At 46.2% G+C, this 24,999-nt stretch overlaps 1 protein-coding gene across 1 annotated transcript in view; it reads right to left on the reverse strand.

The window, feature by feature from the left end:
- Positions 1-3,984: 3,984 nt before the first annotated feature.
- The window catches only part of Col6a3 (collagen type VI alpha 3 chain), a 76,684-nt gene continuing 55,669 nt past the window's right edge, over positions 3,985-24,999 (reverse strand). Inside the window, exons 27-44 of the mRNA XM_021161500.3 lie at positions 24,925-24,987; positions 23,564-23,626; positions 22,778-22,828; positions 22,610-22,645; positions 22,095-22,157; positions 21,125-21,187; positions 19,383-19,415; positions 19,265-19,301; positions 19,141-19,152; positions 18,559-19,052; positions 16,929-17,025; positions 15,709-16,407; positions 14,381-14,483; positions 12,564-13,222; positions 10,460-10,723; positions 9,975-10,073; positions 5,435-5,599; positions 3,985-4,721 (exon numbers count right to left, since the gene is read on the reverse strand). Of these exons, the coding sequence (XP_021017159.1) occupies positions 4,708-4,721; positions 5,435-5,599; positions 9,975-10,073; positions 10,460-10,723; positions 12,564-13,222; positions 14,381-14,483; positions 15,709-16,407; positions 16,929-17,025; positions 18,559-19,052; positions 19,141-19,152; positions 19,265-19,301; positions 19,383-19,415; positions 21,125-21,187; positions 22,095-22,157; positions 22,610-22,645; positions 22,778-22,828; positions 23,564-23,626; positions 24,925-24,987 (3,015 nt within the window). The 3' untranslated portion in view covers positions 3,985-4,707. The remainder of the gene's footprint in view (positions 4,722-5,434; positions 5,600-9,974; positions 10,074-10,459; positions 10,724-12,563; positions 13,223-14,380; positions 14,484-15,708; positions 16,408-16,928; positions 17,026-18,558; positions 19,053-19,140; positions 19,153-19,264; positions 19,302-19,382; positions 19,416-21,124; positions 21,188-22,094; positions 22,158-22,609; positions 22,646-22,777; positions 22,829-23,563; positions 23,627-24,924; positions 24,988-24,999) is intronic.

Genomic DNA, 24,999 nt, shown 5'->3' on the forward strand with positions numbered 1-24,999 from the left:
GGAAATCAGTGCAAAATACCCCCGCTCCTTCACAGCTAGGCTGCAAGGTCTACAAACTACAGAGCTTCTCAGAATTCCCCATGTACAATTAAACCCTTGACCACCCCTGGCACACAGTGGGAGCTATCTACCACCTTTTAATCCTAGTCTCACCTCTGTCTCACTTCAGACTCCCCGACTTCTCTTGTGGTTCCCTTCATCTTTCAAAGAACTGACTCACAATTAACATGCTGGGGCTGCTTTGGAGATACCCAAACAATACCCCCACCCAAATAACCATTTTAGGTCCATGCGATATAAATCAAGAAGGAAGATCAAGAGCTCAGCCCACTGCTAGGGTCCAGAGTTCTCTGCTCATGAGTCCTTTCGGGGCTGATGTCAGGTGTCTGGCAGTCTCACTTTTTGCAGGGCCATCAGTCACCAAGGCTCCAGATCAGAGGACTGAACTGAGCCTACCAAGGTCACTGCTGAGACAGAAGAGGATGGGGAAAGAAGGTCCTAGTGATCTTGGAAAAACAAAGCAGGACTTCTGCAAGAAGACATATGCTTCCCCCATATTCTGTCAAGAAAGGAGGGGCACTCTGCTGATCCTTCCTCAAAACCAAGAGGACTGTGGGAAAACTCTGCTAATTAAGGCCAAAGTCCACCGATGGCCTCAGCTCTATACAATATGGGGGACTCCTTTCATTAGCGAATTTTCCTCTTCTTTAACCTTGTTTGAGGAATTCTAAGCCCCATACATGCCTCTACCTGAGGAACGTCACATAGCCTCAGTTAGTTTACAGGATCACTTCCCTTTCTCCCAATAAGAGCCTGTTCAGCCAGTACCTGAGATTCAGGAAGTGCTTCCCCATGCTGAGGCATTCCAGGTACCCAAAGTCCCCAGCCAATGACCTTGTGACCATCCTGAATGTCCCTGCCCTCAGTCCTCCAAAACTTTATAAGCCTTCAATCACCCTAAGTGAAGTTCATCTGCCTACTGACTTTGGGTCTTGGTGTGGTTTATCCACCATACATACTCACAGGGCTTTCAAATATATACACTCCCACTCTGCCTTCCTCTCTCCTCCCTTCTCAATGTCTCTGCTCCCTCTGCCTTTGTGGAATGTATCGATTGGTGATCCACAAGAGTGGGCAGACCCACAGAGGACAGTCAAAGTTATAAGGGTAGGCATGAGCCATTACCCCCCCACACCCCCACCTCTGAGTCACCAGATGGTCTCCACTCTCCACTGACCACGTGCCCAGCCTCTTTTCTTTCTCAAAGGATGTTATAGTGATTAAATACAAAGATGGAATGTCACCTTATGTGGCAACATCACATGAGTTTTCTATAGATTGAGTAAGCCTAGAAAGGTATAGGGCTTGAGCTAACTTACTCAACCCTCTGGCGATGCTTCACCAGAGGGTGACCTGTCTGATAAAGAGCCCTAGCATTGAGAGCCTGTGGGTGACATTGCCTTACACAGAGATGCAGAAGAGAAAAAGGAACTTCTTTCCCAAGCTAGTCCTCTAGAGAGCCAGTATATGCCTCACAAAGGAGTTGGCAGGGGAAACCTGTCACAGACATGAGCCACGAACAACAGCAACTGACAGACACCAGCTAACACCTCCCATTTAGACTCCAGGAAGCAGCCCACTATGACACTCAAAGAGGCACTGGGATGTCAGATTTCACTCAAATTCCACCCACAGCCATGAGTTGAGCCTTTGCTGGAGAGCAAAGCCTGGATGAGGCTAAGACAGAAAGCTTTATCTAGGATCTGATATTTAACCTCGAAAATGAATAAAAGATTCTGGTTTTAAGACTCCGTAGTGATCATTTCAGGCACCAATCATGACAAAGGAACAGTGGGACTTGCTATGGTCTGATATGTGGAGCCACTGTCTAGCAATAGGACAGAGCAGCACCCAGAGATGTGAGCAGACACTGGAAGTGATAAGATGGTGCTGTTGGTTGAAAGGATGGTTTCCTGACCCCAAGTCACTTACAATGTCCTTAATGGATAGCAGGGTGACTGCAGATGTCATTAGTTGAGATCAGGTTAGACCAGAGGATGGGGAGCTTAGTCAAACTTGGGATTCTTATGAGAAGACAGCCATGTGAAGACTGGGGTGCATGGGAAGGAGCCCTGATTATGAAGGAGACTGGTGGGGTGATGTCTGCAAGCTGAGGCATATCCAGGGCTGCAGCAACCTTAAAAGGCAGGAAGAGACTCAGGGAGAGGGAGTCTCTCCTCTGTTTTAAGGCAGAACAGTTCTGCTGATACCTTGGTTTAGACTCTGTCTTAAGATTTCTATTGCTGTGGTAAAACACTATGACCAAAGCAACTTGGAGAGGAAAGGGTTTATTTGGCTTACACTTCCACATCACTGTTCATCATTGAAGGAAGCCGGTACAGGAACTCAAACAGGGCAGGATCCTGGAGGCATAAGCTAATGCAGGGGCCATGGAGGGATGCTGCTTATTGGCTTGCTCAGCCTGCTTTCTTGGAGAACCTAGGACCACCAGGACACAATAGAACTGGCCCTCCCCATCAATCACTAATTTAAAAAATGCCTTACAGGTTTGCCTAAAACCTGATCTTATGGAGGCTTTTTTTTTTAATTGAGGTTCCCCTCTTCTCAAATGACTTTAGCTCATGTTAAATTGACATAAAATCATCCAACATAGACTTCCAGACCACCTGATTGTGAGGGCTTTTGAAACATCCCCAAAGCTTTGCAAATCCCCTAAAACCACCCTGACAATCAGGTGCCATCTAGACACAAGCTATAGGTGAACTCAAGTCTCCCAATGTTTTGGTCCATGAAGCCCTCAGTCCTTCCCAAAACCAATATTACTTTTCAGCAGAACTCTCCCTCTCCCAAGCCACCCTTCATGTCTACATAGTGACAGCAGCACAGAGCTTAGCTCTAAACTGTCTGCCCACTCTGATAACGTAGAACTCCCTTTTGAGAATCTGATGGGTATTCTGAGAATGGCCCTTGAGGCTAGTGTCTCCCCTAACTTCCCAGGTTCTGCACACCCCATTGTCCCTCTTTTCTCCATCCTCCCTACAGATCCACTAGCAAATCTACCCTCAATCTTATGTTCATAAGTCTGCTCACACCTAAGATCCTACCTGAGTCTTACCACCAGCACCTGTCAGAGCAGAAGCATTCTGTCAAAAAAAAACACAGTTTCTTTTCCAGTGAGAATATGTTTTGTGTATCTGCTTGGTAGTGTTGTTGTTTATGACAGTGGTGGCTATAGTGTGTGTGTGTGTGTGTGTGTGTGTGTGTGTGTGTGTGTGTGTGTGTGTGTGTGTGTGTGCAAAAGGAGGGGTGGGAGGAGATGAAGATTACTTGATGTTATTCTACGGATATTTTGCTTACAGGTATGTCTATGTACTGTGTGAATTCCTCGTGTCATCAGAGACCAGAAGAAAGTGTTAGACTCCATTCCCCAAAACTGGAGTTACCAATGATTGTGAGTGTCCATGTGCTCTTAGCCACTGAACCACCTCTCTAGCCCCAAGAGAAAGGTTTCTGATGAAATGGGGAACACGGTAACAGCAAAGTATATTTTGTCCTAGAGGTTCCAGAGAAGTAGTGAAGTCAAAGAGAGCCATCCCCATCTCATCGATTGTTCAATAGGAACAATCTAGTCCCTAGGCTAAAAATAATCACTGTAAAGAGGCCAGAAGCTGAGGTTCTGGGGTCAAGCAAAAGTCAGAAGTGAGGACAGACATCCTCTCTTGAGTCTCAAACTATCCAGGGCTCTCTAGAAAGAGGACAGTGATCCTGGCCCTGACATGTAGTATATCCTAGATCTTCCACAAAAAGGCTGGTAAGCCTCCCAGAACACAGTCCCATAGGGTTTTCTGACCCTTTCAATGAAACCCGAGTCTGGGCCTGAGCCAAACGTCCTCAGCCATGGGGAAATCCTGACAGTGGACACTACAGAAAGAAGAGAACCAAGACCACCAAAACTCATGGCACATTCAATATACTTTATTTAAAAGTTTCTTTGTATAAATTTCCCAAAAATTTTAAACATTGAATCTCACCTCCAAGCTCCAAGACAACAACATTGAAAAACAACCCACCTTAGAAGACCACCAAAGAGATTCTCAATTAGGACTTTATTTGAATTCTCTAATGGAGGCATTTGTCCCAGCAATGCACACAGGAAAGAGGTCTGATTTCTTCTAATTAGATCATTTGTCAGAGGATTTAGAGGAATATTGCTCGAAGTCTAATCCAGGAAACCGGGACCATGAGAAGGTTAGACTCTTGTTTCTCCATCTAAGCCGTGCAACTACAGAGGAATGAACCAAGCAGAAATGTACAGAGTAGCTGTGACGTCCAGGCTATGTTCTAGGCACAGGGTTTGCCTGGCACAGGCGTAGTGTGGAACTCCAGAGGGAAATTGAATTTATAGGAATGTTCACATAAACACCAGCAGTGGCTAGCTATAACCCAAGGGTCCAAGTATACGGTAGAACTGCCTGAAGATGGAGAGCAGGGTCCATAGACACATTTAGCACCATATTGACAGGTCACGTGCAGAGGGTTTCCTCCCGAGGTTGAGTGTCAATCAAAGCATGAAAAGGCACCGTGCTGAGGCATCTACCCAGAGCTCTTATAGAAACGAGTTAGAAATGGCTGCCTCCTCCTTCTCCCAGAGGTACGTGTTGCCTGAAGGCCGTGCTTAGGCTCTTGTCAAACTGTTAACTCTGGGTATGGAGAGCATTGAGTGTGGAGGGAAGGAGAGAAGAGTGGAGGGAGAAGACAGAGGGAGAAGAAAAGAAGAGAGGTCAATAAACATAAAATATACTGTATTTATCACAGCACGATCCCACAGCCTCTAGTCTGTAGCCCTTCCTTACTGGTTCCTGTGGTCCTTGTGGCTTCAGGTTTGGGCCATGCGGAATCTGAACTCTGTGCCATTACTAATTGAACTGCTCACTATGATAGAGAGACTGGATAACCTCGGTGTCAACACTACTGTTTATAGGAGGCAAAGCTATTTAAAAATGAATATATATGTGTTTATCATTAGTCTTCTGTTGTTGATCATTATTCTATTCTAACCATCATGTGTACTGTGACACTTCTAAAGTGACAAGGATGTGCTAATGTTCCTGATGTGTTTGGTTGGCTCTGGGTTTCCCAACCACCAAAGATACACATATGCTTTCAAGAAACAAATCAGTCATTCCAATCACTAACTTCCTGTGGCTTTTTTTTCATGTGTGTGTAAAATTAAAAATTTTATCTTTTTAATGGTTCATTGGTCCATCTTATCTGAGGATTTGATTTAACTGTTTTCAGGTTTTCCATAACCATTGTAATTCAGGCATTTCTCAGCGGTGAGGCAATTAACCCCGATCTCTCCTCTCTATGCATAATAGATAAATAAAACCCCAGGGAGAGAGGGGCCACTTACCAGGACTACACATCTTTTCACATTCTTCCTGGGAGTGGAATCTGTTCTCGTTGCCCCCACAACCTCCATACCAGAATCTCTTGCAACTTTTGCTCTCTAGGTCGTAGTGCCACAGTAACTTGAAGTCCACACAAGTCCCAGCATCTCTGGACAGCTTACATATATCTACAGGATCAAACGGAGAAAGGAGCATCAGTAGGTCTGTGCCAACGCCTCAGCCTCCAGACTCCATATTGGAGTCTGTGGCTGGATCTCAATGCTACTGTAGAGAAGAATTTCCTGGTGGGAAGGTTTTAACCTTACCTGAGCCTCTGTTTCTTCATTATTAAACTGACATAGCAGTCAGTCTCAGGTTTGCAAAGAATAAACAAAAAGTACAGCAAGAATCTCAACTATTAGCTGTCACTGAATAACAAAAATAAAATGACTAACTTCTCCCCATTTCAATTTCCAGGCCATCTGCTCTCCAGTTCTTTCTGTCTACACTGTCCAGACCATGGACCACTGACTTTCCAGACCATGGACTTTCATACTCCTTGGTAAATGGCATTAAATTCTGTTAGACTATACATTTCAAGAAGAAAGTAGATTGAAAGTGTATATAAATTGTAATTGAGTATTCTTTTTTTGAAAAAAAAGTAAATATATACACTTTATTGTTTATGCTTGTATTCTATGTCAGTTCCCCTAGAGCTAGAGTCAGAGGCAGTTGTGAGCAGCCTAACATGGGTGCTAGCACTGACCTCTGACCCCTGCAAGATCAGCAACCACTTTTAACCACCAGGCCTTTTTGCCAGGCCTTCAACAGATGTTCATCGTGTTAAGTGTGTGTGCAGACACAAGTATAGCCGACTATTTTTCTTCCCTCTCACATAAAACTAAGATGGAGAAGAAGCTTCTCGGGCAGCAGAAATGCCCCAGGGCAGGACTGTGTGGGGGCCGGAAGCTTGGTTTGTCTCCAGTTAAGGAAGTTCAGGGTTTGAATGCACACTCCTGCTGGAGCCAGTTGCAAAATAAGGCTGGGTCCCCCAGATGCCTACAGAGGTAAATTGACAGTTTGAGAACAGCAAGACTTCTGTTTACAGAACTTTCTGGCAAATGCTGGAGTTTGCTGGGAAAGACATGTGCATGTAAAATGTTTTAATCTAAAAGTCTGAAAGTCTAAGCCTTCTTTCAACAAAGGCTCAGGATCAGCTAATCTGCATGTTTGTGGGAGTAGCTACCAACCTGACTCAAGGCTCTCCCTCACAAAGTGCCCCTCCTTGCTTTCCTCGAGTAAGACAATACTGAAGGACTTATTCAGTCATTGCTAAGTGGCTTTAGCAGACAGTAACCTTACTACTTAAAAGCAGCTGCATTGTAATATTTGAGAGCTAAGGGAAGCAAAGGGTAGAGTGGAGATTTTAAGGAAGGTCTGCTTTGCTTGGTTTTCAAAATACAAATTCTAACCATTTCAAATGTAATGCTGCAAAGTCTAGAACCTTGAAAGGCAAGGTGTGGATGCTGTTGGAGGTCTACCAGCAGAATCAACCTTCACCTCGAGGCAGGGTCTTATGGAAGCACAGTTCTCTAGCAAAAGGACAGGCTTGAGCTGGGAGACACAAAGTCAGACTTCTCTCCCCTGTCAGGCTTTGTCAAGAAGACACAAACATTCACCTGCATCCTCAGACTGCCTCACTGCCATGAGCGGGACGGAGACAGATTTTAGATTCACCCGCAAACAAATGCTCTGCGGCCTTGACAGGAACGTGGGTCCCCGTTACAAACAAAACCCAAATCAGCCCTCTTTGTCAGACAGTGTTACATGTCTGTGGAGAAAATCCTTCCCTGATTCTGGAAGCAGCAACTCCACATTTAAAAACAGAACAGCCTGACCCAGATTTGTGTTTAAAGATTATGTTGTTTACGCTAACTAAACACTGTTTATACAGTCTCAGCCTTCAGAGGCACACATAAAGAAACCAACTTATCCCTAAATCTTGCTGTCTAGGAGTTCCTCCAAGTCTCTCAATGAAACAAGAGTTTGCTGGAAATTTTACATTTTCCACACTCAGAGGCAAAAGCTAGGAAGAGGGAATCAGATTAAACACACAGCTTTCTGTGTCTTTGAAGTGAATGTATTCTGGATCTTCTTTGGCTGGTGTTTGGTTTTCTGTTTTTTTTTTTTTCCTAATTTTATTTGTTATTGTGCATGTGAGCATGACAGGAGAGGGGTAGGCCGTAGCATGAGTTTGGCGGCCAAAGGCAAATGTTGTGAAGTTGATTCTCTCCTTCCGCATTTACAGGGGTTCTGGGGTTCAAACATGGGTTCTCAAGCTTACACCCTTGGTGCTTTACCCACTGAGCAATCTCCCTGACCCTGTGACAGTATCTTGAAGGAAAATCCAAGAAACCCCAGCCACAGAGATGTGGCTTTCTTTTGAGGTCAGCATTCATGTTGGGGCATCCTTACCATGGTGGCTTAAGAATAGACCAGAATAGACTGTGAGCTGCAGGGCAGAACCAGGCAGGAAACAAAAGTCTGTCTGTAGTCTTTGGTGTGGGCAGCAGAAACTGATGAGCAGTGGCATCTCCTCCCCCTCCTCCTCTACCTCCTCCCCCCTCCCCCAACCAACTCTCACTTCACCCACCTACTTCACTTTTCCAGTTTGCATTTACACCATAGCATTCAATTTCTTCAAGGCTTTATATAGAATCTCTCAGCCATTGTAGTTAATTACCACCACCTGTATGGAGCCCCACCTCCCTCAGTCCCAAGAATTTCTATTGGGAAAACCCCCTATTCTTCTGCTAGCCTTTCACAGGAAAGGCTAGAGACATTGGACACCATGCAGTCGCTTGCTGTTAAATGACAGTGGTAGCTCTTCCGTCTAGTACAGTTACAAAGGCAGTTACAAAGGCTGCTTATGAATGATGACTCACAGAAAGGAAGCACGTATTGAGAGGCATCCTGTTCCTCCTGACTGGCCAGAAGGCATCAGACAATCTCCATGCTAAGCAGGGGCTTGCACTCTGAGGACTATGAAACAGTACCATAACTAAAGTCTCCCAGGATTTTGAGTTCTCATGTTAGTTAATGGCGCCTTTGGTGCCTAAGTCAAGCATATTGATCACTGTGTAGTCACTTTCTCAAATCTAGTTAGCCAAGCCTCCATTCTGCTAAATGAAAGTGTTATTTGAATGGGAATGGCTCCCATTGGCTCAAATGTTTGAACATGTATTTGGTCCCTGGTCTGGCTAGTTTTGGGACAACTTGACACAAGCTGAAGTCATCTGAAAGGAGGGAACTGCAATTAAGAATATGCCGCTATAAAATAGGGTTGTAGGCAGGCCTGTAGGGCATTTTCTTAATTAGTGATTGATGGTGGAGGGCAAACCCATTATAGGTGGTGCCATCCCTGGGCTGGTGGTTCTGAGTTCTATAAGAAAGAAGGCTGAGTAAGCCATGCATAGGGAGCAAGCCATTAAGCAGTACTTCTCCCTGGTCTCTGCATCAGCTCCTGACTCCAGGTTCCTGCCCTGTTTGAGTTCCTGTCCTGGCTTCCTTCAGTGATGAACAGTGATATGGAAGCGTGAGCCCAATAAAGCCTCTCCTCTCCAAGTTGCTTTGGTCATGGTGTTTCATCATAGCAACAGTCACCCAGCCTAAGACAGTCCCCAGTTGCTCAGGAAAGATTAGGAGGTATGGTCTTGCTGGAGAAGGTGTGTCACAGGTAAGCTTTCAAGCTTTAAAAGCCTTCCATCAGCCCCAATGAGTTCTAAGCCCCTTGTTTGTGGATCATGATAGGATCTCTCTGCTACTCCAGCTGCCTGCTGCCTCCTACCTCTGTTCCATCTTCAGAGACCCTTATTCCTCTGGAACTGTGACCCCCAAAATAAACTCTTTCTTCTATAAGTTGCCTTGGTCATGACCAAGTGACCACATGACAAGAACATGTCGTAGCAATAGAAAAGCAACTTATATAGGGGGAGGGAGGGTTACAGGTTCTCAGACTTGTGTCCCAAGAACAGCAATCTTGCCTGTCACTAACAGACACACTCTGTGCTCAGGTACCCAGGAAAGTGGTATACAAGACCAAGCCTAGATGTGGCGTTTCGAGAACTGAGAATATATCTGAACCCACATGTTCTGTAGGATCCAGTCTGGTTACCTTGGGTCTCCTCAGCAGTGTCTTATAGATGATTCGGTAAGTGAATGAAACTATTCTTTGCAGCACCACAGACCACAAGTCAACCCTAGCCAGTTTCAACATAACACAGAGGAAGTGACTGGTGGAGCCATGCATAATAGCCATGGGCTCAGAAGCAGCTCCTGCCAGCTTCCTCTAACACTATGGTGACAAGCTTGGTTCCTCTGCTTTTGAAACCGAGACCATGTAGAGTGAGATGAAACCCAGCAGCTGAGGACCCCTTTGGAATTGATCCCGTGGAAGTCATGTGACTTAGTCTCAGGCAGGTGACCTCAATTTCAAAGGGTTTGCAATTCTTGAGAGAATGCTTTCTGAAGTCCATTAGGGGACCTAGTACTGCCACGGCTTACCTGTTTTAGTGAGAAACAATGGTTCTGTGTTCACCATGAGGTTGATGGTTGAACTGGATGCTCGGTGTGCTGCCTGAAGAGGTGGAGGCTGGGTTTTCTCTATAAGAAAAGAAAATACAGCCAACTAGTAGTTGACTCGGAAACTAAAAGTGGCAACAGAGATCCCACCGTCTTCCCTGCCAGGATCCAGGTCCCCATTTCCCACGTGCCACCTGGACATGATAGGCTAAGGCAGAGAAAATCTGGTCTCCCCCTTAAAGGGTCCCAGGAACCAAGAATGAGAGCATATGGCACAGGGAACGCTGTCTCCTATGCTGTTGCTGTGGTTTCGATTTTCAGGGTGTAGCCTCAGTACCCAAGATTGATGGATTGTACTTAATTGTGTCTGTGCTTCAGGATGGACTCAAGACATCATTGTTTTATATCCTGTTTGGTATACCATGTAGAAATTAAGACCCAAGTGCTCTCAAGTCATCAGTACTTACTCGTATTGAAACTTCCTTGGTAGATGGCCCTGACCTGAGACTGCAGGTAGGAGACCACTACGACATGGTACAGCTGTCCAGCCAGTAGGCCTCCAACGACACGGTCAGTGACAGTGAGGTTTTGTCTCAGAACCAAGGACTGGTCGTGGGCCGAGGTTACAGTGAGGTCATAAAAAAAGGAGCTGGAAGGCTCGGGCCGCTCCCAGTGGAGTCTGGCACTGTTCTCCGTGACTTCAGAGACCTGGACTTCTCGGGACACTCTCGCTGAAAGATCAGAGTGCAGAGTTTATAAAATTAAAACTCCTCACAACAGGAGCACATGTAGGAGCTTCAGAAGAGATCTGGGAGATGTTGGTGGACAGCTGGCCTGAAGCTCGCCAAGAAAGGGAGCTAGTGTCCCCTTCACCAGTCACTTCCTCCACCAGCCTGCCTGGCATGTAAGAGCATAGTGACTCAAACACATCCTTATTCATCAACAAGGTACATAAGTGACTACTTTCATTTTTCTACCAAAAACCCCTTGTGAAGAAGATACTTTGAAATGTAAGCTCCAGCATGCTAGCAGGAAGTTACATGGGCAGTACAAGACCAGCTCAAGGATTGCAAACATGAAAAATCATGGTGTTGTAGGCTATGACAAGAACATACTGTCTCAGCTTTCTGTCTGCTCATAGGTAAAGATAATTCCTACTTTTTCATGAGCACATATATTCTAGATTCATCTTCCTTTATAGATTATGACATTCTGTAGAATCTTCTTACATCTTCTCAGAAAAGCTAACAATTATACCCCCTGAGTCTCATTAACTCACCCCCCCTCACACACACACACATACACACACACACACACACACACACAAAGTCAGGAATGTGCTTTTCTTGGGTCAGAATGAACATGCTGGTCAGCCTCTGAGGGAGAACTGAGTTTCTGAGGTATCATTTCTCACTTTATTGAACCAACCCCTGATACTGCCACAATAATCAGTGTAGGGCCCCTTTCTGTGACCACATCCCTTTTGGAAAGAAGGAATAGATTAGCACAGGACCAGCTTTGATCTTCCTGAGTCACATTAGAAGGGGAGCAAGTTTAGTTCCAGAAAAAAAGGAAGGAAGGAAGGAAGGAAGGAAGGAAGGAAGGAAGGAAGGAAGGAAGGAAGGAGGAAGGAAAGAAGGAAGAAAGGAAGGAAGGAAGCAAAGATAAAAGAAAAGAAGAGAGGGAGGAAGGGGAGGAGGGAGGGAGGAAGGGAAGGAGGGACAGAGTGGGGGAGAGAGAAAGCCTCCACTCTGCTGCCTAACCAGAACAAAATAGCAAGCTTCTCCTTTCTCTCTCACTCGGAGTCAGGAGCACCCAACGCATGACCCACATTCCACAATGCAACCAAGGATACCTATGGGTATGGCCCAACATCAAGTCATAAGCTTACTTAAAATATTTCAAAACATTTCTCGTATGACTCTATTACAGGGTTCTTGAGGTTGCACTTTATAGATGAGAGAGCATCACAGGACCTCGCCAGCTGCCCATGGAGGGTGAGGCCATGGGACCCAGAGAAGAGCCTACTATGCTGCCATGTGATTACTAAACACCTATCTTTATACCCACAGATAAGCATAGCTTTCACCCCTCATCAAAGATGCTTCTTTTTGCAGCAGAAACAATTCATCACAGTGAGAAAACTGGGAGAACAACTGACCATAGAGTGCCCTGCTCTGGTTGATAACATCTAAAACACAGCATCTGTTCCTAAGGCTCAGGGAATTCCATGGAAGATAGGGACAGAAATATTGAAGAGCCAGAGAACCAGGATGGGGCTCTACAGCAGAGAAGCTACAGCCAGGGAAGCAGGCCTGAACGTACAGGAAGCATCAGTCTTCCTCAGGACCCCAGCATCCTTGAGAGGTTGTACAAGGGAAAACTGCTTCACGGTGCAGAGAAAAGCAATATGTGGACAATCCTTTGCCTAGCTAGCATCTTCTAAGGTCTATCATATAACTATGCCCACCTTGGGTCATCAGCCTACCCTGTAGACCAGCTTCCAGGGCCATGTCCTTGGAGTATTAAATGCAGGCATAAAAGATGGTGTCTCTAAGCAGGCTTTCTTACCCAAGGGCTTAGTAGTGGCTGGCTTGGTGGCAGCTGGTTTGGCCTGTTGCCTGGGGGCCTCTGGCTTGGTAGCAACTGGCCTTACGGCAGCAGCAAGGGGTCTCGTTGCTGCAGGCTTCGCTGCAGCAGGCTTCGCTGCTAATGCAGGTCTGGCTGTGGCTGTGGCTGTGTTCGTGGCCACAGGTTTGGCTGCCACAGGCTTGTTGGCAGAGGCTGGTTTCACAGCGGCTGATTTAGTAAGGACAGGCTGAGCAGGCATTGGTTGAGCAGCGGCTGGCTGAGCAGGGACTGCTGGCTTAGCAGGGACTGGCTTAGCAGCAGCAGGCTGAGGAGGGGCTGGCTTAGCAGGGACTGGCTGAGGAGGGGCTGGCTTAGCAGGGGCTGGTCTTACAGAAGCTGTCTGCGCAGGGGCTGGCTGAACATGGACTGGCTGAGGAGGCACTGACTTAGCAGAAGCTGGCTTAGCAGGGGCTGGTCTCGCTTGGGCTGGTTTTGCAGGGTCTGGCTTAGCAAGAACTGGCTGAGCAGGGGCTGGCTTCGCTGGGGCTGGCTTAGCAGGTGGCAGGTTTACAATTGCTGTTGGTTTGGTTGTTGTCACTGGCTTCGTTGTGGTCACAACTTTGGATGTAAGACTTGAGTTAGCAGTATGTGGAGGGTTTCTGTAGAAAACAAATCAAACATTACCTATAGCCATACTTTTGCATGCTCTAGAGTCATAATCCTATGATCTACAGGGAACTTGCTGTTTAGCAACATGAAGGTGCTGGTTTCTATAAACCTTCTATAATATTATATATACTACAGCTCTTACTTTCAGAATCTGCCTCTAAGAAAATATTGAACAGAATATTAAAATAGAATTATTTGAAATGATTACATTAATTATTCATAAATCTGATACTCTATTTTCAATGGAAAAGAAAAGGTGCAAAGTAAAAGGGAGAAGAATAAATATTTAACAACATTTTAATTTAAACAATCAACTGAGTCGTACACAACAAAATCAGTACTATTTGCTTGCACCATCAAGTATCTACTCATTAGGTGAGGTGGGTGGCTCACGCTTGTAATCCTAACACATTGGAAAGATGAGGCAGGAGAATTGCCACGAGTTTGAGACCAGCCTGGGCTACCAAGTAAGGTCCAGGCCAACATGGACTAGTCAGTAGGATCTCAAAAAGACAAAAAAGAAAGGATAGAGACAGGGGAAGGGATGCGTAATGTAATATAGTCCCCAACTCTGTTCACACTTGCCACACTTCAATCTAGGCTCTGGGCATATTTGACCCATAAAATGTGGTTTAAAATGACAATGTGCTAGGCCTGGCTTATGTCTCAAGAGAACTTATATTTAGTCCTTTCCTAACGAAAACGCTCCTGATCAACTTGTGAACAAGCCCAGGCTATGCCACTGGAAGATAAGAAATCATGTAGAGCAGAGATGAATCTTCCCACTAAGACCAGGTTAGACCAGCCTGTCTGTAGCTGAGAAACTTATCATCATCAACATAAAGGAGGCTGGGAGAAAGACAAACAGACAGACAGACAGACAGACAGACCACCCAGCTAAACCCAGTCAGAAATTTCTAACCCACAGGATTGCAAATTATTCTTGTTTTAAGATACTAAATTCTGGGTACTTCATTATGTAACAAAAGCTAACCAATACAAAAGAATGTAATAAGAACTCACACTATTTTAGGGAATTCATATTTCTATATTTCAATGTCTCAGTCCATGAAGCTAGGGATTGGCTGGAGAGCCTCTACAGCTACTTTAGTGCTATGATATTTGGTTTGACAGTCATAACTACTTACATCTGTTTGTGACCAAACGTCACGCCACTCTTCACTGGTTGGTCCCCTTGGAACCAATCACACTGTTTCCTGAGATCTGGAGGCAGGTAAAATGCATTTTCACCTAGAGAGGGGAAAAAAAAAATCAAACTTCATGTGAATCATATGGAAATTAAAATCAGCTTGATGAGTTAGTTGCATAACTACTTGGATGATTCATTTAAAGGTAATATGTCCTCAATGTGGAAGAGCAGACCAGGCTAGGATGGAACTTTATGTAGATAGTAGGACAGTTTCCAGACACTCGCTGAACATCAAATTACAATCCAGTTATGTTCAAGGTTCTCTGAATGCTTTCTGGGGTACACTCTTGCTTAATCCTCTTAAGACAGAAGCATGGATCCCTGGGTAAAGCTGAGGCTCTCCTTTCCTTCACATCTTCTCCTAAATCTTTTGCAGGACAGACTTTCATGATGTGAATAGTGTGTTGTTCGTGGTCCTCAGCTTTCTGCTGAGCAGTGATTACTCAGCATGGGCATGCTGTCTTGCGATGATGACTCAGCATAGACATGCCGTCTTAGGTTTTATAGGCCTCCCTCATTTGTTTAATATGTGACCTGAGCTCATTCGACATGAACTATGTCAGGTCTGAACTATCCCCAGGGAGGATACAGTCTCAAGAGATCACAGGTACAGGGACAAAAGACCCATGAGCCGATTAACAGATACCCTAAGCCTACGGTCCAAAGGTGGGGACAACTGAAAATTAGTTCCTTGGATAACTGCAGAACAGCTGCTAAAGAGGAAGTTCATAAGGGAAGAAGAAATGAAGGTAGGATGAGTTCTGCCCAAAGGCAAGCATGGGTTTGGCAGCAAATCCTAAATCAATGCAAACCCTTCTAAAAGCTTCCCTCAAGCCCCCTGACAGGATAGGCTTCCCTATGGCACAACCAGCATTCTAGGTCATGCATAGTCAATGTGTGTTTGGTCCACTTTCGAACCTAGTTGTGGACTCTCTGGACGAGCATCAGTGCCTTATGGATAGAAAGCATCAGACAAACGGGCATAATAGGTGAGCAAAGAAAGACAAGGGATGTGTCTGTGTGTGCCTTGTTGACTCTCTAGCTCCTAACTCAAGGCACAAGGTAGGCACATGTATAACTCTGTGTGTGTGTATGTGTGTGTGTGTGTGTGTGTGTGTGTGTGTGTGTGTGTGTGTTGGATGAATGAAAAAGTCACATCAGCATGAAGATGTATTTTCTATGACTGTTCACCCAGACTTGTGACCTGAGAGTATGAGCCAGAATAAAGCCATAGGCAGAACACACTACGTGTGGCACAGGACTTACTGCTGACAAAGGATGGGAGCAACCTCCCAAAGCGCATCAGAGGCTCCTCGTTGAGCTCAGTTGATTTGTCCACAAATTTGAAGAAGACATCATTGGGCTCACTGGCAAAGCTGTAGACCTCCTTGACATTCACCTTCCTGCCAATGCCCAGAACCACAAAGAAGTAACCCTTGCACTTGGCCTGGAGAATGGCTCTCTGGGCCTCCTCCAGCTGCTGCCTCTGCATGTCACCGGTCAACATCAGCACCATAATTTTGAGGTCCCGTGGGTTTGGAGCACTTTCAAAGATGTTCTCTATAGTGTATTCAATGGCATTGCCCAGGCCCATGGTTCCCTGGAGTTGGGTCATCCTCCGGCTAAGGAAATCCAACAGCTTTTCCTTGGCACCATAGTCTGTCAGTGAGAATTCCACCTTCACAGGCGGCACACTGGCATTGTCCACAGACTCGTAGGTTGACTGCTGCACAACAGCCACCCTGGCAAAGTGTTGGGAAGCCTTCGGGTCTGGGCTCAGGTCCAGCTGTCTGATCACATAGCCTATGTACTTCTTCATCTCATTGAACTGGAACAGTGTGGTAGCCTCTGAGCTGTCCAAGATGAAAGCCAGGTCTATGTCCACATCGCTGCCTGCTGCCCTCCGGTCCCTGAAGGAAGGCCTCCAGCTGCCGAAGCCACAGGATGGGTCGATATTGCAAATGTCTAGGAAAAAAAAATCACAGTGGCCAATTACCATGTGGTCCCAGCAGTGTCCCAATTTTCTGGGACTCAAGTGACTACAATCATCAGAGGAGATAGAAACTTCACTGCACGCCCAAAATCCATGCACTTGAAAGGCAGAGGCAGGAGAATCACTAGCTTGAAACAACCTAGGATATATACTTAGACTATGCCTCTCTGCCTTAATTGTGCCCAGATTTCAGTTTTTGTTCCCTCATTTCACTAAATGAAACTTTTCAATGACTTAAAGTCTTCATAGTGCTCTGTGAGACTAAAATATTCCTGTCACTTGCTATGCCTTAAATAAAAGTACTTTAGGACAAACATGTGGGCTCTAGATTCCAAGATCAGAACTCCCTCGAGTGGTCTTTACATTAGTCAATGCAATGAGCCTTGATTCTTAACTTAACATTATCACTCTTCATTCAAAAGTCCCTCTGTAGTGACAACTTTGGTGGCTATGGTTGGATAAATCCCCATGCCCAGATAGAAGAGCAGCTTACCCAAGCAAACATGGCAGGTAAGGACATTCTTCAGGAAGTCTGTGAGATCCCTCCTTGCAGGCAGAACCAGGGCATGTCCCACTGCTGTGTTATTGATCTGGTTTAGACAAAGGGAGATGTCAGGATGCATACACACAGAAGGAGCCATTATAAAAACAGAGTAACAGCAGAACAAAATAAAATGAGATAAACTTGCCCATGGCACAGTGTCTTATTGTTTGGACTCCGGTTGCTCAGATGATTAATTAGACACTAAACAAAGTATCTGGTATGCCTCTGATGAACAGTGGGGGCTAAAATATTATGGTGGTGGTTTTAACAGTGGCAGCAAACACTGATCTGCCCCTTCTCTATCCTCTCCAGGTTAGACAGTGACAAGGCAACCAAGAATATCCCTCCTTGGAGATGAAAACATCTCGCCCACCACAGTGATGGGTGTGTGGCATCCAGGTAACAAGTGACTGATACGAATGGGCAAGGGGATTCCTTTCTGATCTGTGGTCACATATGCTTCTATGTCCCTCAGCCCACACAAAATAAAATGAGCAAAACTGTTCCCTCACAAGGACTCATGGCCAGGAGCCCAAGTTTAATACTGAACTCCAAACCCAGTGTCTGGCCCCAAACCAGGCAGCAGTTTGGCAGAATATACACTGAGGGACAGAGGCACTGAGCAAGCCATAGCTTGCTGACACAAAAAGTAGTGCTACCAACTGGCAAGGCACAGAGCCCAAATCACACAGCCTCACCTCACAAGAGAGAAACCCAAGACACAGAAAGGGGTTACATACCACGGTTTAAGGCAGGTGGCAATGGGGACTAAGGACACTTAATTCTGGCCAAGCGCTCCTGTACTTTGTATCAGTTGTCCCTGTGTCTTGACTAGTGTCACTAGTAGTGGCCCTGAATATAGTTCTGGTCAGTTACAATGAAAGATATACAAGGGAGAACAGGATGTGTCCTCTGCATAGACTGGCCGGGAGAGCTAGCTAAGGAAAGGTTTGCATAGTGCAGGGTAGGGAGGAGCCTGAGGCCACTCATACTTTGAGAACCTCACTGAGAGCCTGTGGTTCCTAATGGCTAAGCACTCAGGAGAGTCTCCTCCAGAACAGAGCAGGGTGGGCTATGCCCAGGGCATGAGCCTCAGGATCTAGTGGCCCAGCTGCTTCTCCATAATTGAGACCCTCACTAACTCCAAGATCTTCTAACCCATAAGGTAAAAATAAGTAAAAGCTTTAACAACATGTTCTAGGAAGTCAGAACAGGGCCATGCAAAACTCAAACTTAGCCCTTTGGTGAAGAGCCAGAACTGTCCCTCTCCAGTGAGAAACAGAATCCACCCACACCAACAGCCCCTACTTGGCCAGCAAGAACACAGAGCCTTGCTACCTAGCCAGCGCTACCACCATGTATGGCAGGACCTGGAGGGAGTAAGTTACAGCCCTGCAGAGGTTGGTGCTGATGCTGAAGCCACAGGCTGCCCTAGACACCTCACAAGAGATCTCAACTGTCCCAGCTCTCTCAGACTTTTCAGAAGCCAATGGACACAAACTCTACACAGAGAACATGGCATTCCTTAGAGCTTTCTCAAAGATGAGAGGGAGGGGGAGCCAAAGCATGGAGCACAGACCTGCAAGGCGTTGATGAGCTGTCGGTCCTCCTGGCTTGTAAGGAACAAGGGTGTGATCCCTGCGTCAGAAAGCTTGAGTACAGCCTCTCGGAGCTGGGGGGATGCCCTGGTGGGCTTGTTGCTGAAGAAAACGGCCACTTTCCTCATCAGGAACCCACTCCTCACACGTTTGAATGTATTCCTGGCCACGAATGACATTGCGGTCTCCAGGCTCTGCTGCTTAGAGGTCAAGGCCACTTGGAGGTTCTGAATACTGTCTAAGAGGGCAGTCTTCTTCTTGGAGTCAGCAAACCGGATCTCTGTGGTCACCTCATTGTTATAGGTGACCACAGCCACGCGGGCACCCCGTGGACAGTTGCTCTCTGCAATGGTCAGATCTCCTACAATGCCCAGAAGCACCTCTCGCATCCGGCTGAAGGTGTCCTGAGTCACCCCCTCAGAGGTATCCAGGGCAAAGGCGAGTTCTGTTGGGAATACAGGGCACTCCAGGGGCCCTGTGGGAAATGAGGGTTCAGAGATAAGCCCTACTCACCTCAGAGGATCCGTCTCTCCTCAGAAGAATGTGAAATCACCAATACTCACCATAGCAGCAAGCTATAAAGGAAACAAAGAGAAGAGAGGATGAGAGCCAGGTCTGCAGGGTGAGCATGGTTTAAGGTGAAGGAAGGCATGATGTGCCCCAGGCAACAGAAGAGGGAGCACTTACGGCATTTGTCTCTGATGTTCTGGATGAGGGCGCATTGCTGGGGAGGAAATCAGAGTGTTAAGAAGAGCAGATGACAGGCGTGTAAGACAACAGTTCGCTCTGGACACACACTACTTACATCAACGGAGTCGCCTCGGTTGCCCTTGTGACCCTGTAAAACCAAGCAACAAAAGTCTCAGAGAGGAAGCAGATGGATGTGGTGTGGTTTAAGAAGGGAAAGGGGACGGGAGAAGTGAAGGTGGGCATACTCGAATCACAGCATGTGTGGAACTCAACGGCCTGTACAATGAGTGTGTGTTCAGAATTATAATAAGGGGCTGGAGAGATGACTCAGTGTCCTGAGTTCAATTCCCAGCAACTACATGGTGGTTCACAACCGTCTGTAATGGGATCTGATGTCCTCTTCTGGTGTGTTTGAAGATAGCTACAGTGTACTCGTATGCATAACATAAATAAGTAAATCTTTAAAAAAAACAAATAAGGAGAAAAATAAAGAAACAAAAAGGCCATTCTTTAGCCACAGGAACAGAATGGGAAGTAATAGAAATGTAGCAGACACTGCAGAGCCTTGAGCTCCCACGCCCCCTCTGTCTACATTGGATTCCACCACTGGAGCAGAAGAAGCCCTAAGAGGTGAGCTGGCTTTGAATAAGCGCTACTCCGCCCACCTGGTAGCTCATTGTTCACCCATGGCTCTAACCACAACCTTTCAACTACTCTGGGCAATCAAAACAGCTTCCCCTGCAGACACAGCGTCCTTTCTGATGCTCACTCTGCATAGCCTGCCCCTGAGGAAGCATAGGTAAGGGATTATCACTTTGTCCCCTCCATGTCAAAAGCACCTCATCCCCTAGGCACTAGGCACAGACTCATGACCGACTTCTGTGGTTTATCCCCATGTTTTGTCAACCTGATGGTCAAGCTTTGGAGATACTTGGCTGGGTTTCCCCGAAGCCGTTTCTCTCGGCTAGTGACCTGAAATGACTGGCTCAGCACACCTTGTTAACTGCATCACCCCTCAGCCTGCCTCCATCACATGCAAAAGCTCAGCCTTCTACCCTTGCCTTTGAGCAACCCAGTCCCTCAAAGTGGTTGGCCCACTCCTGGTTTGTCTTGTCCGTTCTTCCTCGAACCTCATGCATTTCAGTAGAGGGGCAAACCAAATATGGAAACTGATATATCAGTTTCCATGTAGTATCCGTGACAAAGATTCCTCCTGGGCTCTGGGGAACGCATGACTGATGGATTTTAAACACTGAGTCAGTGGCTCCCTTAGGAATTTTATAAACAAAGAAAGTGCCCCCAAAACCCAGATTTGGTCTTGTTGTGCAGCTTCTACATGGTGCAAGCAACTGTACTGCAGCTTGCTCTCTCTGAACAAACCTACAGTGAGAAATTATAAAGGCAAATATTATACTATTCCCCAGCTCACAGAATAGCATATAAAGCATAGTTCTAGCTCAATGGGAAACTGTTTGCCTGGTAGGAATGGGGCCTCCGGTTCAAATCTTAGTACCACAAAAAAAAAAAAAAAAAAAAAAACATGCTACTTCTTTTCTTGTTTATGGTTCTAGGAAGAAAATTCAGGATCTTGCCCATGACAGGTACATGCTCTGCCACTGAGCTACCTTCCCGGTCCCCATAAAACATTTTCCAAAGTTTATTATTTCAAAACTCGTCTGCTTTTTATCCATTGCAGTGTCAGGAGGTAATAAGTTTAGTAAACAGATAACACATATGTAGGGGATTTTTTTTTTTTTGAGGAAAGAAGATGGTTGGGCATTTTCAGAGATTAGATGTAAGGAGCCCATCAGGCTTTCTCCCACCTAGTGACTTGTTAGCGATTGGATGGATACTTACAGATGGTCCTGGGTAACCAGGGTCTCCCTTTTGTCCAGTTGCCCCTGGAGGTCCTGAATTTCCCTAGAGGAGGTAAAAGATGGAACATTCTTAGCTCTGTAGGGAGAGTAGTGGTAGAAAGAATTTATTCCAAACTACCCATCACCAATGAGAAGTCTCCAAAATTCAGGTGAAAGGATAAAGGACCCCAAAGAGCTTCTTTGAGTCCCTATTCTGTACAGTCTGGCAGGCTTGCATAAGATACACGGTTGTCCCAAACCACCACTAAAATCCCTCTGAGTATCCAAGGGAGTAAGTAATTGCCAATCAGTTCATGGACATCACTCGCCTATTCAAAATGATCTATATGGACTGTCTTTACTGATCAAATCTACTGCATAGTTATTGTTATTAACTATATTTCTGGCTGAAAACAGCTGTGAGTAGCATTATTTATGTCTGGACTATGAATTGAGATTCTGTTTAATTAATGTTGGAGGGGAAGTGAATGATCATTAAAGAGAGAAATCTAGATTCAACCATGGTTAAAGTAAGAGAGATCTTATCAGCCAGGGAATGAGGAGCCTGTGGTCCAGGCATGGCTAGGGATGCTACAGGCTTCCTAAGAAGGCCTCATTAAGCCCGGATTCCTCACATCTGAATAGTCATTACACCATCCAGCTCAATACCTAAGCCTCCCCAGAACCATGATGGGGTAATCTGTGGGCTAATGACTTTTAAGACATGCCAGAGAAAGAGCTATCAAGCCCTCCCCGCAAGAGATCATGGCTGAAGGAGGGCAGGTACAGAACACAACCCTCATGGGCTGTGAGGACATTAATTTGAAGCTTGGAATTCCCTTCTGCCACCGGGGCTGTCACTGATCAGGCTGAGAAGGAAGAGGATGTTTTTTAAAAGTCTCAGCATCCCATAATGTGGCCATGAGTCTCCTCATTCCCACTCGCACACAGCAAGGCGTGGGCAAACTTACCCTTCGACCTCTGATGCCTTTGGGTCCTGGTGGTCCATCTGCCCCTGGCTCACCAGGGGTGCCCTGGGAAGAGAGCCAAGAAGTGACACATCAAGGTCTTCAACAGAAGGTCCTGCTAGAGGTGGGTGTCCCTGGGTAGGACTCCAACAGAGTGTCTGGAGCATAGTTTCTAAATAGTTAACAGGTTCACATCTACACATGGCTGCAGTGTTTTGGTGCTATTTACAGACAGCCTGGTTTTATGTCATCACTGGCATGACTGCCAAATGCGTTGTGGCATTTACAGGTCTCAGATTCTTCCTCTGTCCACATAACTAACAAGCACCATGGACAGCAAGCACTGCCAACTCTGTCCACACAGGAGGGAGCATCTTAGAATGCTCAGACTTTCCCAGCATGGCTTTGTCATGAGTGGCAGACCCAAGACTAAAGCTGGGGTACTCTGACTTCAGCTCATGGGACAGCTCAGGCTTATCCAGAAACCATGCAGACACCCCATTACTCCAATCACTCACCTTTGGTCCCGGATACCCAGGGAAGCCTCTTTCTCCCTGTAAAAGACAACAAACACCTCAGTATCAGGTCCCAACTTAAAGCCATCAATTCTAATACAAGATGTCAGAAGCCATTCTTGATGACTCGCAACAATGAGGGCGTCTCTAGAAGCTTCAACAGATACGTACTTTTTTGCCTCTGCGTCCTTCACTGCCAACCCCATCTCTCCCGTCATCTCCCTAAGAGGAATAGAGACGGTGTTACCGCAAGCCATTGCATCAGACACTTCACATCCACCATGTCACATTCTCCCCTCAACAGAGGGGGAGTGCATGAGTGTTTGGGGACCAAAGGGCAAGAGAAAGAAGCCTCCATCTCTGTGCCCTCTTCCACAAGTGTGAACAAAGTCGTGTTTGTAGAGATACTCAGATCTATGTGAGGATTATCTGTGAGTCTCTCTCAAAACAGGAATTCTGAACTTAACCTCTCAGATATCCTGAGTCTTTTGTGCGAAGGTCTTACTCTCCAGTCCCCAACCCCTTCTTGTCCTAGACTGACACCCCTTCCAGACAGCCTTCCTCCAAACCCCTGGGCTCTGTATCCTCAGCTATGTGCCCACCATTGTGTGAGGCATTCACAGTGAACGCTGTTAACTGTCCCACAATGAGAAGAACGTGTTGGGAAGACATATCAGTATTTTAAAGCTTGAGATTATAATGATCTGGTGTCTGGTTCTTTTATGGAATCTTCAGGAAGAGCGACTCATTTTAGGAAAACTCCCAATAGCCTATAGATTTCCTTTTCACTCACAAAGCTGCCAGGGAAATAAAACTCATTTTGAAATAAGCAGCTTTTACCACTGTCAGCCATATTCTCAATCATCCAAACAGAGCTGCAAACCTCTCCAAGTCTAAGGTGCTTTCTGCGTCGTTCATCCCAGTCAGTGAGCCCCATAGGTCACCAGGTGGCCTTACCGTCTCTCCTCGAGGTCCACGGTTCCCGATGCTTCCCTTCGGCCCTGGCTCTCCTGGCTCACCCTATATGGGGAGAACAAGGATGCCTCGCTAAGTGGAGGCCAGCTCATGGGGACCCAAGCTCCACACTTGCTGTACTGATGTCGGGGGTAGTGATGTCTAGGGATAGGTGCCTCATATGTCATCTTTTAGGTTTCCGTGAAATCAAATTTTAATCATAATAAGCCAAGCACAGCAAGACAAGTGCCACATGCTGTCTCACACATGAAGCGGCAAAGGCTGACATCATGAGAGAGTGGACACCCATGATTGGTAGGGACAGAGCATAATTGTGTAACAGGTACCAGCATGCAGTTTAGGCAGGAGGAATGATCTAGTGGGCACTGTGGATGACTCTAGTTTACAACAACTTATTACATATTCAGAAGAGAGAGTTTCAAGTGCCCCCAATGCAAAGAAACACCCATTTCTATGACCTTACCATTATATGTATTATGAAATTATCACACACATTGTGCCCTATAAACGGCCACTGCTATACACATATTTTTAAAATGCTAAATGCAGGGGCTGGTGAAATGGCTCAGGAAGTAAAAGGGCTTTTGCTGCCAAGCCTGACAACCTGAGTTCAAGCCCCAAATTCCATGTGGTGGAACAAGAGAACCAAATCCCACCAAACTGTCTAATGACTTTTACATATCCAGTATGGTATGTATACAACCACACACATAATAGATAGACAGACAGGCAGGCAGGCAGGCAGGCAGGCAGGCAGGCAGGCAGGCAGGCAGACAGACAGACAGACAGACGGACAGACAGACAGACAGACAGACAGATTAAAAAACTTAGTAAAAATCCAATAATAAAACAAATTACTGATGTGTGTGTGTGTGTGTGTGTGTGTGTGTGTGTGTGTGTGTGTGTGTGTGATCTCACCATGTGGACCAGGCTGACCTCAAACTTAGAGTAATCCTCCTGCCCCAAGTTCTGACCAAGTGCTGAGGTTACAGGCCTGAGCCACCACAGGTGGCTCTGCATCTGCCCTTTCTGTTTGTTTCATTTGGGGAGGGGTGTTTTGGGACCTCTATATAGTCTTAGCTGTCCTGGAACTCACTATGTATAGCAGGTTGGTCTGAAATTCACTGAGACACACCTGCCTCTGCCTTCCAAGTGCTGGGATTAAAGGCATGGACCACCACTAGTTGTAACATGCGTATGTGAACAGTGGGGGAAATTGGGGTTGTGTCTGTGACCATTGATGCACAGGGCTTAGGTTGAAGGTAAAGAGGCAGAGGAGAGGGCAGGCAACAGGGAGGTGGCAGCACTTAGTTCAGCAAAGCCCTACTGTTCCCCAGACAAACCTTCCTCCCCAGCGGACCAGTTCTGCCACGTTCTCCAGGAGCCCCAGCCGTACCTCCGCCTCCCTGTAAGGCAAG

This window comes from Mus caroli, unplaced genomic scaffold (genome assembly GCF_978045245.1).
Source record: "Mus caroli unplaced genomic scaffold, Mus_caroli_1 scaffold_1, whole genome shotgun sequence".
NCBI lineage: Eukaryota > Metazoa > Chordata > Mammalia > Rodentia > Muridae > Mus > Mus caroli.